The sequence below is a fragment of the Caretta caretta genome, chromosome 24 (genome assembly GCF_965140235.1).
Source record: "Caretta caretta isolate rCarCar2 chromosome 24, rCarCar1.hap1, whole genome shotgun sequence".
Taxonomy (NCBI): domain Eukaryota; kingdom Metazoa; phylum Chordata; order Testudines; family Cheloniidae; genus Caretta; species Caretta caretta.
The window spans coordinates 9978672-9992185 of record NC_134229.1 but is presented as its reverse complement, the minus strand read 5'-3'; the positions used below and the strand labels follow the sequence as shown (position 1 = coordinate 9992185).

The 13514-nt window shown below is 56.9% G+C and overlaps 1 protein-coding gene and 1 long non-coding RNA gene across 3 annotated transcripts in view; one reads left to right on the top strand and one right to left on the bottom strand.

Moving 5' to 3' along the window:
- The window catches only part of NECTIN4 (nectin cell adhesion molecule 4), a 44684-nt gene extending 40985 nt beyond the window's left edge, over positions 1–3699 (bottom strand). For both annotated transcript variants that reach the window (XM_048827767.2, XM_048827768.2), the window contains exon 1: positions 3194–3699. In XM_048827767.2, the coding sequence (XP_048683724.2) occupies positions 3194–3266 (73 nt within the window). In that variant the 5' untranslated portion in view covers positions 3267–3699. The remainder of the gene's footprint in view (positions 1–3193) is intronic.
- Positions 1–13514, top strand: part of LOC142069942 (uncharacterized) — a 250602-nt gene that overhangs the window by 181384 nt on the left and 55704 nt on the right. The gene's annotated exons all lie outside the window — the stretch shown is intronic.

The window sequence follows — 13514 nt, the reverse complement described above, 5'->3', positions numbered from 1 at the left end:
CCCAGGATGGCAGGTTTCATACGTGTCAAGTGGGAGCAGGTGGCTCCAGGTGTCCCCCTCAGGCTCAAGCTTTGCAGTGCAGGGGCTCGCACATGAGAATCAGGAAGTGAAACTAACTAGGAAAGCATCTGTTTTCATCAGGCCAGCTGGGGGGGGGAAGGGTGAAAAGAAAACAGCAAAGAGGACCCCTGATTTGGGGGGGAAGGATAGCTCAGTGGTTTGAGCATTGGCCTGCTAAACCCAGGGTTGTGAGTTCAATCCTTGAGGGGGCCATTTAGGGATTTGGGGCAAAAATTGGGGATTGGTCCTGCTTTGAGCAGGGGGTTGGACTGGATGACCTCCTGAGGTCCCTTCCAACCCTGATATTCTATGATTCATCCCATTCTTTCAGCTCAGAAGGGGACGAGGGGGGACAATCATCAAATCATAGACACGTAGGGCTGAAAGGGACAGGGAGAGGTCATCTGATCCATCCCCCGCACTGAGGCAGGATCAAGTATACCCCCAATAGCCGGGTCCACACCTAAACACCAGATCCAGACAGCCTCCAGCCTAGAACCCAGATCTGAACTTGGAGGATCAGGCCCATCTCTAAATGAAAACAAGCAACGTCTCTTGACACAGTCTGCAAAAGCGCAGAATCTCCCATCCCCTGTCTGGAAAACAGCTAATGACTGGGCCGTGATGAAATGGACGAGATTCTCGTCATGGGACAGGAATGTACAGGCAGAGCTGGCTTATAACTCCAGCCTCCCACTAAAAAGCAACAATATAGGAAGACGGCCTTGAAACTGATGAGGAAAACACCTGCTCCACCCCAAGAGCTGATGGAATGAAAGTGCTCAGAGATTGTTATCAGCACAGCCCCTGCCTCCCATCCTACCTGGGGTGAACAGCGAACCAGGTTAAACACCTCCAACATTCTTCTGCTGATAAACAGAGGAAACCGGAAGCCTTCCCCCATAATTAATAAAGGATCATCATCATTATTATTAATCTGTATCAATTAGAGTGCATTATGGAAGCAATGATTGAAAAAAGTGGGTGTCAAATAAACATGCAAATTAGCACTTCGTGGGCATCCGGGGCAGGGCTGTGAGCCCCAGAGAGTCGCAGATCGAAAGTTGAAGCTGGAGGCTCTTGGGGACAGCTCAGCAGCCCACAGGCAGGAGGCCGGGGTCATCCCCCCCGCCCACTTTGCCCCTGGTAGGGTCAGGGTTGGAGGTTGTTTCTAGCTGCGGAGCAACCCTGAGCCTGGTGCCCAGTGGCAGAGACACAGAGAGCTGACACCCTGTTTAATAAGAGCCTGGTTGGCCAGGACCACACCCTGCCAACTTGCCACCTAAGAGTCAGTCACCAGCCACCGGGCCAGCCCTGGAGACAGGCGGCAACTGCATCCCGGTCACACAGCAGCTTCCACTCAGCTATGCGAGACAGGGAAGGCCCAAAGCCTGCCTTAAGCACACGCAGGGGGCCTGGTGCCCCAGCCAGGGCATTCTCTGGGCTCCCTCTCCCATATCAGCTAGCTCTTCCCCATCCCTGCCTTTGCCTACTGCAACAGCTGCTCTCATTGCTCCTGCTCTGCGGTCACAGATCCTGGGGGGCACGTTTTGGCGCATCCACTCTCAGCACACTCAGCGAAGCCAGACAAGCTGCCTGATCCGCCCTGTGCCACGTGCCCTTGTTCACACCACTGCAAAACGGGCATTGCATGCTACTCAATGGGCCGTGGGCACCCGCGAGGCCCAGCTGTGAATGACTGCATGGGCACAAGTGAAGGAGGCCTGGGCCCATTCTCGGGCCAGATCCTCAGCCGGTGTAAAGCGGAGTCGCCCTCCTGACTTCAGTAGAGTTATGGGGACTGACACCAGCTGAGCTTCTGACCCATTTCCTACACCAAGAACTGAGACATCAGGGCATCAGCTTTTCCCATCTGAACCGCCATGGGGTGCAGAGACTCCGCAGCAGGTCGGGGCCCCATTGTGCCAGGCGCTATACAGGCACAGAGGACCTGCTCCCCTGCCCGGCCCTGCCCAGCTCGGCTTGTTATAATCCTGCTGTGCTCTGAGTCACGCGGGTGGTTCGGAGCCACCACCGAAGGGCTAAAGCCTGAGTCAGCAGCTCAGCTGACAGGGAGCAGGGCTGGGAAGTGGCAGCTTTTGTCGAGTCACTGCGAGGCTGCCAGGGAGGGCGTGGGATGGGTGCCAAGCACGTAGTAATGGGGGTGGAGGGGGGCAGCAAAGCCCTGCTAGGGTGAGCCTGGGGAGCAGCTTTCTCTATGTGGCCCATCTCTGGGGGGGGTCACACGCACTCACCCCCCCTCGGAAGGCAGCACCAAGGAGTCCATGTCTAAAGACCCCTCTGCAAGGGGACAAGTTTCTTACCCCTTGGAAGTCCCTGTAGCCAATGGCCCACTGCCTGCACCCCACCCCAGAGCCAGCCACCCACGACCCCCATGCGGAGACCCAACAGCTCTGCGGCCAACAGCCCCACAAGGCGCTCCCTTCGCTTGGGGTTCCCCCGAGTTCCAGGGGTGCACGAGCCGGTCAGGGGAGGGAGGAGGGGGATCAGAACCTTGACCCAGTGGGAAGGCAAAGGCAGGGACTTGATGCTAGTGGGCGGAGGAATGGCGGTGCCTGGTGCTTAGTTTGAGGGGGTTGCAATGGGGTGGGGGGGGGCTTGTAGGGGGAAAGTGGGGGGGGGGGCGACTCTCCATGCAGGACAATGTTTGAAAACACCTGACAACCAAAGGGCACAACAATATCACGCTGCACACGCACACGGGGCCCGATCCTGCCCAGGAGCCCGATCCTGCCCAGGTTCCCCCCTCTCCCTGCACTGGGTTTCTTGCAGGATCTGAGCCGCAGGATGAACTGCAATCAAGGGGCGACACAAAGGAACCTCCCCCCCCAAAACCCGAAGGGGCTTCTCGGGTAGAGATCCGGGACCCCACATCGCTGCAGGGGGCGGGGGCGGGGGTGCATGGAGGGCAGAAGGCAGGAGCCCGGCAGGCAGCTCTGGATCCAAACCCGTGTCGGTGTTTGGGGGGGGCTGGGAGGGCGCCGGGGAACCCCCGGGTCTGGCCCGCGCGCTGAGGCAGGACCAAGGCAACCTCGCCCAAAGTGGCCCAGGAGCCTGCCCCGGCTCTTTGGCCCGGGAGCCCCGAGCCGGGCGACGGGACGAGGCGACTCACCGGAGGCTGCGAGGCAGAGCAGCAGGAGTTTCCAAGCTGCGGGGGCCGGGGCCGGGGCGAAGGACCCGCTCATGACGTCGCTGTCACGACACGCGTGGGGAACTCACAGCGGCCCCCCCGGGCCGGGATCTTCCTCCGTGAGCAAGCGGGTGCCGGGGGGGGGGTCTCCGGGGGGGGGAGTCTCCTGGGGGGTGTCCCCGGAACCTGGGCGCGCGGATCCCCCGGGGGCCGGGCCTCGTGCGCTCAGGGCCCGCTGGGTCGCTGGCTCATGCCCGGCCGCTGGTTGCGCTCCCCGCTCGGCCGCGCTGCGCTTCGAGGCTCCCCAAGCTGCTCGCCCAGCATCGCCGGGGCGCGGGGGGGGAGGAACCTGTCTGGCAGGTCGGAACAGGTGTTTCTCCAAAAAGGGGCGCGGCCTCGGCCCGGGGAAACCAGCCCGAGCCCTCCCCGCTTCGCTGGGCAGACGTGAGAGGCTCCGGCTCCAGGCCCGACCCGTGGGATCGGGGCGCCGGGTCTCCCAGGAGGAGGGGGTGGGGGGCGTGAGCTGGCTGACTGCCCAGCCTGGCCCGGCGGGCTCAGTGGCGGCTGCAGGACCCCCAAGAACTGTGTGTGTGTGGGGGGGGGGGTGAGGCCAACAGAGAGTGGGGTGGGAATACAGAGGAGGGGGTGAGTCCACTATGAAAGGGAGCGGGGTTCTGCACAACTGAAGACCCTGGGCCCGTGTCCTCGGTGGTTCAGTCAAGGAGGTGGTGAGGCCCCTGGAGGAAGAGTGAGACCCGTTGGGGTCTGGCCCACTGAAGGGTTCCTCCAAGAGACAGTTCCAAAGCTGGGGGGCGTAGCACTGACCCTATGGATCTGTGGCACCCAACCTGCTGCATTCCAGACCAGTGTTAGCTCCTGGCTCCCTGCTGTAGCTCCCAGGCCCAGCAAACCCTGCCCGGGCCCTGCTAACTCAAGGAATACAGTAGCTGCAGTATTAGGAGGATATTTGGCACCTCTGTTTCTTTAAAAAGTTGTTTATTTTGCTGCCAGCCTGGAAGATCCATAACCTGCGTCTCACTTACTCACGGTGAGCGTGAGCCAAGGTCAACAACACCCGCAGCAGCAAGAGGCGTGGCTGGGGGTGGGGGTGGGGGGTGCAGGGGAGTTGTGGAACACACAAAAGGTGAAATTCCCCCCAGCAGGGGCCCAGCAAACAGCCTCCGTGGAATCCAGACAGCCGTTAGCCTTCATCCTCTCCTTGCTAGAGAATCCAATAGCATAGTTCTAAAAACCTAGAGGATGGGTCTGAGCCCCTGGGAGTTTCTGCAGGCTCTAGGAGTAGCTTGTATAGTGTCAGTAGCACTGTTGTGGCCGGCGTCACCAGGTGGCGCTGCACCGCAGCCTTCCAAGAGTTTGCTCTTAGCGTGTGAGCACCTTTGGGCTCTTGGGAGACGTGATGTGATGGAGTTACTGTATGGGTGACGCAGGGCTTGGTGCAAGCAGCAGGAGTGGTCGGAGTCAATAACTGAGGCAGTTCCACTCCCTGGGACCCCAACGGGTCTCACTCTTCCTCCGGAAAATTTTTTGACACAGTCTCCCACGGATTTCTTGCCAGCAAGTTAAAGAAGTATGGGCTGGATGAATAGATTATAAGGTGGATAGAAAGCTGGCTAGATTGTCGGGCTCAACGGGTAGTGATCAATGGCTCCATGTCTAGTTGGCAGCCGGTATCAAGTGGAGTGCCCCGGTCCTCGGGTCGGTTTTGTTCAATATCTTCATCAATGATCTGGAGGATGGTGTGGATTGCACCCTCAGCAAGTTTGCAGATGACACTAAACTGGGAGGAGAGGTAGATACACTGGAGGGTAGGGATAGGATACAGAGGGACCTAGACAAGTTAGAGAATTGGGCCAAAAGAAATCTGAGGAGGTTCAACAAGGACAAGTGCAGAGTCCTGCACTTAGGATGGAAAAATCCCATGCACCGCTACAGACTAGGGACCGAGTAGCTAAGCAGCAGTTCTGCAGAAAAGGACTTAGGGGTTACGAGAAACTGGATATTAGTCAACAGTGTGCCCTTATTGCCAAGAAGGCCAATGGGATTTTGGGATGTATAAGTAGGGGCATTGCCAGCAGATCGAGGGATGTGATCATTCCCCTCTATTGGATATTGGTGAGGCCTCATCTGGAGTACTGTGTCCAGTTTTGGGCCCCACACTACAAGAAGGATGTGGAAAAATTGGAAAGAGTCCCGCGGAGGGCAACAAAAATGATTCAGGGACTGGAACACATGACTTATGAGGAGAGGCTGAGGGAACTGGGATTGTTTAGTCTGCGGAAGAGAAGAACGAGGGGGGATTTGATAGCGTCTTTCAACTATCTGAAAGGGGGTTCCAAAGAGGATGGATCTAGACTGTTCTCAGTGGTAGCAGATGACAGAACAAAGAGTAATGGTCTCAAGTTGCAGTTGGGGAGATTTAGGTTGGATATTAGGAAAATCTTTTTCAGTAGGAGAGTGGTGAAGCACTGGAATGTGTTACCTAGGGAGGTGGTGGAATCTCCTTCCTTAGAGGTTTTTAAGGTCAGGCTTGACAAAACCCTGGCTGGGATGATTTAGCTGGGGATTGGTCCTGCTTTTGAGCAGGGGGTTGGACTAGATGACCTCCTGAGGTCCCTTCCAACCCTGAGATTCTAAGATTCTATGAGGTGTGAGCACTGGGCAGAGATTCCTGGGAGATGCCTCGTGCGCTGTTTGTGGCCATCCGTGCTCTAGAACTGGTGCCTGTGTGTAAACCAACAAGTTACACTTAGAATAGCCCTGGACTTCACATCACTAATTTCTCCTCCACTGGCCAGGCTGAACTGCAAGGCCCCAGACACCGGCTACTGCCCAGCAGAGGGGTGACCATGGTGTCAGAGCGGCATGCTGGTGACAGAATGGGTTCTTTGGTCTAGGCTTGGCTCCTGCAACGAAGCCCGCTCCTCACTGGCCTGAACCTCACTTTGGCATTTCCTGCCTTTGTTTGTATCACATCTCTTAGCTCCTGCTTTCCTTTGACCTTGTCAATTGCATTACCGTGCTGTTCGCCCCGTCCTCTGACCATTGACTGGAATCATAAGGATGATTTCTGTTGTACGATTGAGTAGGGGCCCAACCAGAGATCAGGGACCCATTGTGTCGGGTGTTGCACAGACTCTGACCTCAGATCGGGTGTACATTTTAAGGCTGAGAATAATTAACCACTGGAACAATTTATCAAGGGCTGTGGTGGATTCTCCGTCAAGTCAAGATGGAATGTTTTCAAGTCAAGATGGAATGTTTTGCTAACAGAGCGGGTCTGGGGATTATTTTGGGGCAGTTCTCTGGCCGGTGTTGTCCAGGAGGTCAGACCAATGATCACAGAGGTCCCTGCTGGCCTTGGAATCCAAGAACATGTAAATCTTTTGGCCGGACATAGTAACAGGTGTGGTGCACTGCACTGGCCTCACACTTTTGTTGTTCAGCAGAACAGTTTCAGTTGTTGGGTTTACTGTGTGGGGCTGGGTTGTGTTGGTGGCCTGTGGAAGACGGGATCAGACTACATGAGGGGGTGGTCTTTTCTGGCCTTAAACTCTCTGACTTTATGACTGAGATCATGGTCTGACTGAGCCGCGGCATAGACCTCAACCAAGATCAGGGCCCCGTTGTGCCAGGCGCTGTACAAAACTAATGCTTACCTTCCGTTCTTCTACAGCACTTTTCATCCAAAGATCTCAACCCAGGGCCTGACGCTGGTCCCTGCCCTGCCCTGGACCCTCCTCCCCAGACATGATACAGTGCTATTTGCCATTTCCTTCCCATCGGCCAGGTGGGAACCTGTACATCAGCACCTGGGACTGTCTACATGAGATAGATGCAGCGCTCTGATTCCAGGTGTGGTTAAACTGGTGCAGAGCCCTGCGTGGAGGTGCCCGTTTCTGTTTCAGGAGGGTTATTTCGGTTGAGTTATTTCTTGACTCAGTCAGGAATAGACTTCAGCTAAACTACAAGGAGTCGCTGTTAACTGTCAAGAGTAACAAGAAGGGTTTCTTAGGGTATATTGGCAACAAGAAGAAAGCCAAGGAAAGTGTGGGCCCCTGACTGAATGAGGGAGGCAACCTAGTGACAGAGGATGTGGAAAAAGCTAATGTACTCAATGCTTTTTTTGCCCCTGTCTTCACTAACAAGGTCAGCTCCCAGACTGCTGCGCTGGGCATCACAACATGGGGAGTAGATGGCCAGCCCTCTGTGGAGAAAGAGGTGGTTAGGGACTATTTAGAAAAGCTGGACGTGCACAAGTCCATGGGGCCGGACAAGTTGCATCCGAGAGTGCTAAAGGAATTGGCGGCTGTGATTGCAGAGCCATTGGCCATTATCTTTGAAAACTCGTGGCAAACGGGGGAAGTCCCAGATGACTGGAAAAAGGCTAATGTAGTGCCAATCTTTAAAAAAGGGAAGAAGGAGGATCCTGGGAACTACAGGCCAGTCAGCCTCACCTCAGTCCCCGGAAAAATCATGGAGCAGGTCCTCAAAGAATCAATCCTGAAGCACTTACATGAGAGGAAAGTGATCAGGAACAGTGAGCATGGATTCACCAAGGGAAGGTCATGCCTGACTAATCTAATCGCCTTCTGTGATGAGATTACTGGTTCTGTGGATGAAGGGAAAGCAGTGGATGTATTGTTTCTTGACTTTAGCAAAGCTTTTGACACGGTCTCCCACAGTATTCTTGTCAGCAAGTGAGAGACGTATGGGCTGGATGAATGCACTATAAGGTGGGTAGAAAGTTGGCTAGATTGTCGGGCTCAACAGGTAGTGATCAATGGCTCCATGTCTAGTTGGCAGCCAGTGTCAAGTGGAGTGCCCCAGGGGTTGGTCCTGGGGCCGGTTTTGTTCAATATCTTCATAAATGATCTGGAGGATGGTGTGGATTGCACCCTCGGCAAATTTGCGGATGATACTAAACTAGGAGGAGTGGTAGATACGCTGGAGGGCAGGGATAGGATACAGCGGGACCTAGACAAATTGGAGGATTGGGCCAAAAGAAATCTGATGAGGTTCAATAAGGCTAAGTGCAGGGTCCTGCACTTCGGACGGAAGAACCCAATGCACAGCTACAGACTAGGGACCGAATGGCTAGGCAGCAGTTCTGCGGAAAAGGACCTAGGGGTGACAGTGGACGAGAAGCTGGATATGAGTCAGCAGTGTGCCCTTGTTGCCAAGAAGGCCAATGGGATTTTGGGCTGTATAAGTAGGGGCATAGCGAGCAGATCGAGGGACATGATCGTTCCCCTCTATTCGACATTGGTGAGGCCTCATCTGGAGTACTGTGTCCAATTTTGGGCCCCATACTACAAGAAGGATGTGGAAAAATTGGAAAATGTCCAGCGAAGGGCAACAAAAATGATTAGGGTCTGGAACACATGACTTATGAGGAGAGGCTGAGGGAACTGGGATTGTTTAGTCTGCAGAAGAGAAGAATGAGGGGGGATTTGATAGCTGCTTTCAACTACCTGAGAGGTGGTTCCAGAGAGGATGGTTCTAGACTATTCTCAGTGGTAGAAGAGGACAGGACAAGGAGTAATGGTCTCAAGTTGCAGTGGGTGAGGTTTAGGTTGGATATTAGGAAAAACTTTTTCACTAGGAGGGTGGTGAAACACTGGAATGCGTTACCTAGGGAGGTGGTAGAATCTCCTTCCTTAGAAGTTTTTAAGGTCAGGCTTGACAAAGCCCTGGCTGGGATGATTTAATTGGGGATTGGTCCTGCTTTGAGCAGGGGGTTGGACTAGATGACCTCCTGAGGTCCCTTCCAACCCTGATATTCTATGATTCTATGATTCTATGAAAGAGGAGCGTCCACACAAGGCCTTGCAGTAGTTTAATTCTAAATCAGTTTTAAAACGGACTTGAATTAAATCACTGGAACTTCCCCACATAGACCTGGCCTGGGAAAGAGTCAATGAATTTTGTGAATAAGGTTTGGTGAGGCGAAGACCTGATTCGAAAGCGGGAGCTTCTAGATGCTGTTTGGCTGAAGGTGGTGCAGCCAGGGGCCGGGGAGAGGGTAGATTAAATCGACTGTATCAATTTGGATTAGGAGAGAGAAGGTTAGGGCAGGGGAGATTAGATAAGAAGAGGCTGAGTGTATCCCGTGTTTACTAAACTCTGGATATGTTACATTTCCTCCACGTGGTGGGTAATTCTAGCCCAGATCCCATCAGGGTTATCGGGCTGGTGATTTCATTGCTCAAAGCCAGCTATCATCTGGGTGGGAACAGGCTGTGCTGGGTGATTTCACTGGGACTGATGAGATTTAGCAGGCGGTGATTGCTAGGAATTGCTCTCCTCGCTGACAGCTGGGTACCACACACACAGAGTTACTCTCTCTCTCTCTCTCACACACACACACACAGTTACACACACACACTGCCCCCTCCCCAGCTCTCTGTTAGTTTTTCAAACAGCTGGTGTTAGCGGTGGGCTGGGTTGGCTGTCCAACATCCAGCCCCACTGGTTTGTGCACATTCATATTTTCCAGGCATTCCTTCAGCTGTCCCCACCCCACGGCTCCTGGGCTCGTCCCCTCCACTGTCGCCCCAGGGCCCGCTGGATCATCAAAATGAGGCACCACTCCGGGCTGGACTGGCAGGGCCCTCTAAAGGAGTGGCAGGTACACAGAAACACACAACGATACACAGATACATATACCCACACATACTTGCTGATCCATACAGACCCACTGCTGCGCACACACACACACAGATCCATACCCAGAAATGCTGATACCCCCATCCCATCCCTGCCTGCAGCGAAGTGTAGACACAGCAGGGGGCACTCCAGGGGTCCCAGGAGTCACCCAGGCTGGCAGGAGGCCAGTTTCCCCGCTGGTGACATAAGGGCTAGATTGAACAATCTTGGGTCTGAGTCCCACGGGGTGGGGTGGGGGAATTGGACTCCTGACATCTCAGCTTCCTGAACCCTGAATGGTGGAGACGGGCCAACTCCTGGCAGATATGGGGGGTGTTTGATGCTCACAGGGGGAGTTAGCCATGCACTGGGCAGGGCCATCAGTGCCAGCCCTGCCCTCCCAGGGGGGAAAGGAACCCGCCCCCAGCTCCCTGCTCAGCCCTGGGGATGCACCTAGCCAGCTTTTCCCCAGTTATATGGCCCCTTCTTAGGGTACCCGATCGCACCAGCCTGGTAGGAGTGACAGGTACCCCTCCCTGCCCTGACCTCTGACCTCCAGGTCCCTCCCGCTGCTCATCTGATTTAGTGTGAAGGAAACAGCTGTCCCCAGCTCTCTCCAAGGACCCAGACGAGGGGCGCTCATGGCAGCACCGGTGCATTTGCAGCCTCAGTGCCCCTGGGCGGGAGCAGGGCATTAGGGATCCCCCACACTCCCACACGGAGCTCAGAGACAGGCCCGAGGAGGCGATTGGGCCGAGCCCAGGCTGAGAGGTCTTGGTCCAGGACAGCCTGACAAACTATGTGCCCAGTTGCCAGCTGAGCCGTGGCCCCAGGGCAGCCCCTGGGAGCGTGGGATGCAAAGTGCAGCCTCTGTTACACACCCTAATGGAGCATGTCCCACCGCCACGAATAGTAGGGCTTTTATCCTCCCTGGGCGCTGCAGCCAGCTGGGCACCAGCGTGTGAGGGAGTGTCTGTTGCACACTCACACATCGTTTTCACTGCCCTTGTCCAGTGCACGCCGTGAACACCCCAGCGGGCTCATTGCCGGATTCCAAGTGCAGCCCACCCCCTCCCCCCGTTAGCAGCTGGGACGTGTTTCCCTGCCGTAAGGATGCCCCAGTGGAGCCATGGCAGCCCGAGGCGCCTGGCTGGGGGCTGTTACAGAGACTGGCGCTGTCATGCCCAGACACCGAGCGCCCCAGCCCCTGCCCGGACCACTCACAGGCTACAGGTTATTGTCCCCATGTCACCGAGGGGAACTACAGCCCAGAGAGGCTCAGTGACGCCCATCGGGTGCTTGTGCCATAGGCAGAGATTGAACCCAGAGCTCCAGAGGCCCTGACCAGCTAGGCCGCGCTGCCCAGGGCCTGGGCGGGGGGTGGGGGGTGGGGAGGCTCCTTACTGAAAGCCTGAGTTCTACCCATGCTGATGGGATGCCAAGGAAGCGCAGACCCAGTCCCCCAGCCCAGCCCACACCCAGACCCCCTGCCCCAGCACTGCAACCCCAGCCTGCCCCCGCCCCCCGGTTCAGGCCCCTAGCCCAGCGCCACAGCCCTTGGCCAGCCTTCACCCAGCCCTTGGCCCAGCACCCCAGCCAGGCCCCTGTCCAGCCCTCCCCTCCACCCCCCAGAAAGCAGCCCATCCCCCTGGACCAGGCCCCCCAACCTGGGCAGGCCCTCTGAGTCTGTCCAGCCCTCCTGGGCAGCAGCCATGAGTCAACGCGAGGCAGAAGCGCTCAAACCTTGCTGTTACTCAGCCCCGTGCTGGGCGAGTCGCTTGTGGCAGCCTGCAGCCATCTCACGCACTCTGACTGCGCCGGGCTGTCACTCAAATGCCGCTGACTAGTACCCGCGGCACTTCACCACCCTCCCTCCCCTGGGCACGGCCTCCCACTCCACTCCCGTTTCCTCGGGCCATGGCTGCTGGCACCTGGCAGCCCAGAGATGCTGCATCTGCCCCATGATCTCCCCAGCAGGGCACTGGGGGGCAAGGTCAGAGTTCAGCTTTAGGCCCCAGGAAGCCAGCTTGGGCTAAATGGCCAGCTAAACCCATTGCTGCTTGGGGGGAGGGTGGGGAACACCCTTGAGGGGCACAACTAGGAGCTTGAAGAGAGGCAGGAGGGCAAGAAGATACTGCAACAACCACCTGCCCCAAGAGCGCAGGCCCCTACTGCCCCCTGGACCAAGGAGAATCACCACTCAGAGCGGGCAGTATAGAGGCTATGAAACACAGCCCTACAGTTCCAATTCCATCGAGCAGAGGGCAGCAGAGACTCAGCCACACCAGCCAGGAGGGCACAGTCCATGGAATACATAGCGAGGCCGCCCTGCTTGTACAGGGGACGCGAGGTAAGGCTGGCAGGCAGAGCCCTGGGTTGGGCTGGGGGGAAGGGCTGGGGCATTTCAAACCAGACCAAAGCCAGGAGAGGCGCCCCGGATGCCAGGGATGGGCTGCCTGGCACCAAATAGCCTTTTCTATCTCTGGGCATAGACCCTCAGTGACTCCAATGGAGCGCCACCCATTGACACCAGCTGCAGGGAACGTGACACTGCCAGACCCACTCCGCACTGGGCCCTGCGCAGGCCAGGAAGGGTCGGCCTACAACGGTCACTTCCTTCCCTGTGCCCAGCACATCTGGGGTGGGGATGGCAGCGTACAGCTCGGGTTCCTGGCGCCTTCCTTTGCAGGACAGATCCCTCCTGGGATTTCACCCTCGCAGCCAGGGGGTGGGGATCTGCTTTTTAAGCCCCTTCGCCAGTGTCCCTGTAGAAAATGCCTGGCCCCCCCAGCTCAGAGTGGGCGCCGTGACGTGGGGGAGCCTGCTGGGGGAGGGTCTGCACAGCGGGTCATTGCATTGATGTAGCGGCACTGATGCACCGGCCTGGAGTCAAAGGCTGGGCTAGAGATGAGGCATTGGGCTGACACCCCTTGGCCTTGACCCCTGTTCTGCGGATGCTGCTTGTGGGCAAGTCCTTCAGGACCAGATCGATAAAGGAGTCTAGGCGAGAAGCACCCATGGGAGTTAGGCACATAGACGCTTTTGAAACACCTTTAAGAATCTGGCCCTACATCTCCCCTGTGCCCCAGCTCCCCCCTGCATAAGGGGGATGATGGCCCGGCCCTACTGCACCGTGGTGCCCACGCACCGGGGGATGGACGTGGCAGAGTAGCAGGTCACAGAGTGATTTGCAGTGGTGGGCTGCGGCGGATGGTGGGAGTCGCTCTGTACCAGACCGGCTTGTCCGCCCCAGGGCGCGGTGGTGCTGGGATCCTGGGGACAGGATCGGGCCCTTTGCAGCCGGATCGCCAAGGAACTGGCCCCATAGGAAGTTGTCAGCTTTCGAGTGAAACTCCAGCCGTGCCAGCTCTGGCCAAGCTGGGCTGGGAGGGAGCCAGCCCCACTCCCCCCCTGCCCATTAGCTACAAGCCTTAGGCAACATGGCCCGGAACCGGCAGATTCCAGGGGCTGCCAGGAATCCCCTACTGCTCCTGGAGCTGTGTGGGGAAGGAGGGGGTGATCCCAGCCCCATGTCTCCCGCTCTGCGTGTGGTTCCCGGTGCAGCCAGGGCCCTGCTAGGGTGTCGCAGCCTGAGTCACCTCGACTGAGAAACAGCGGGGTCAGCGAAAACTTGCCT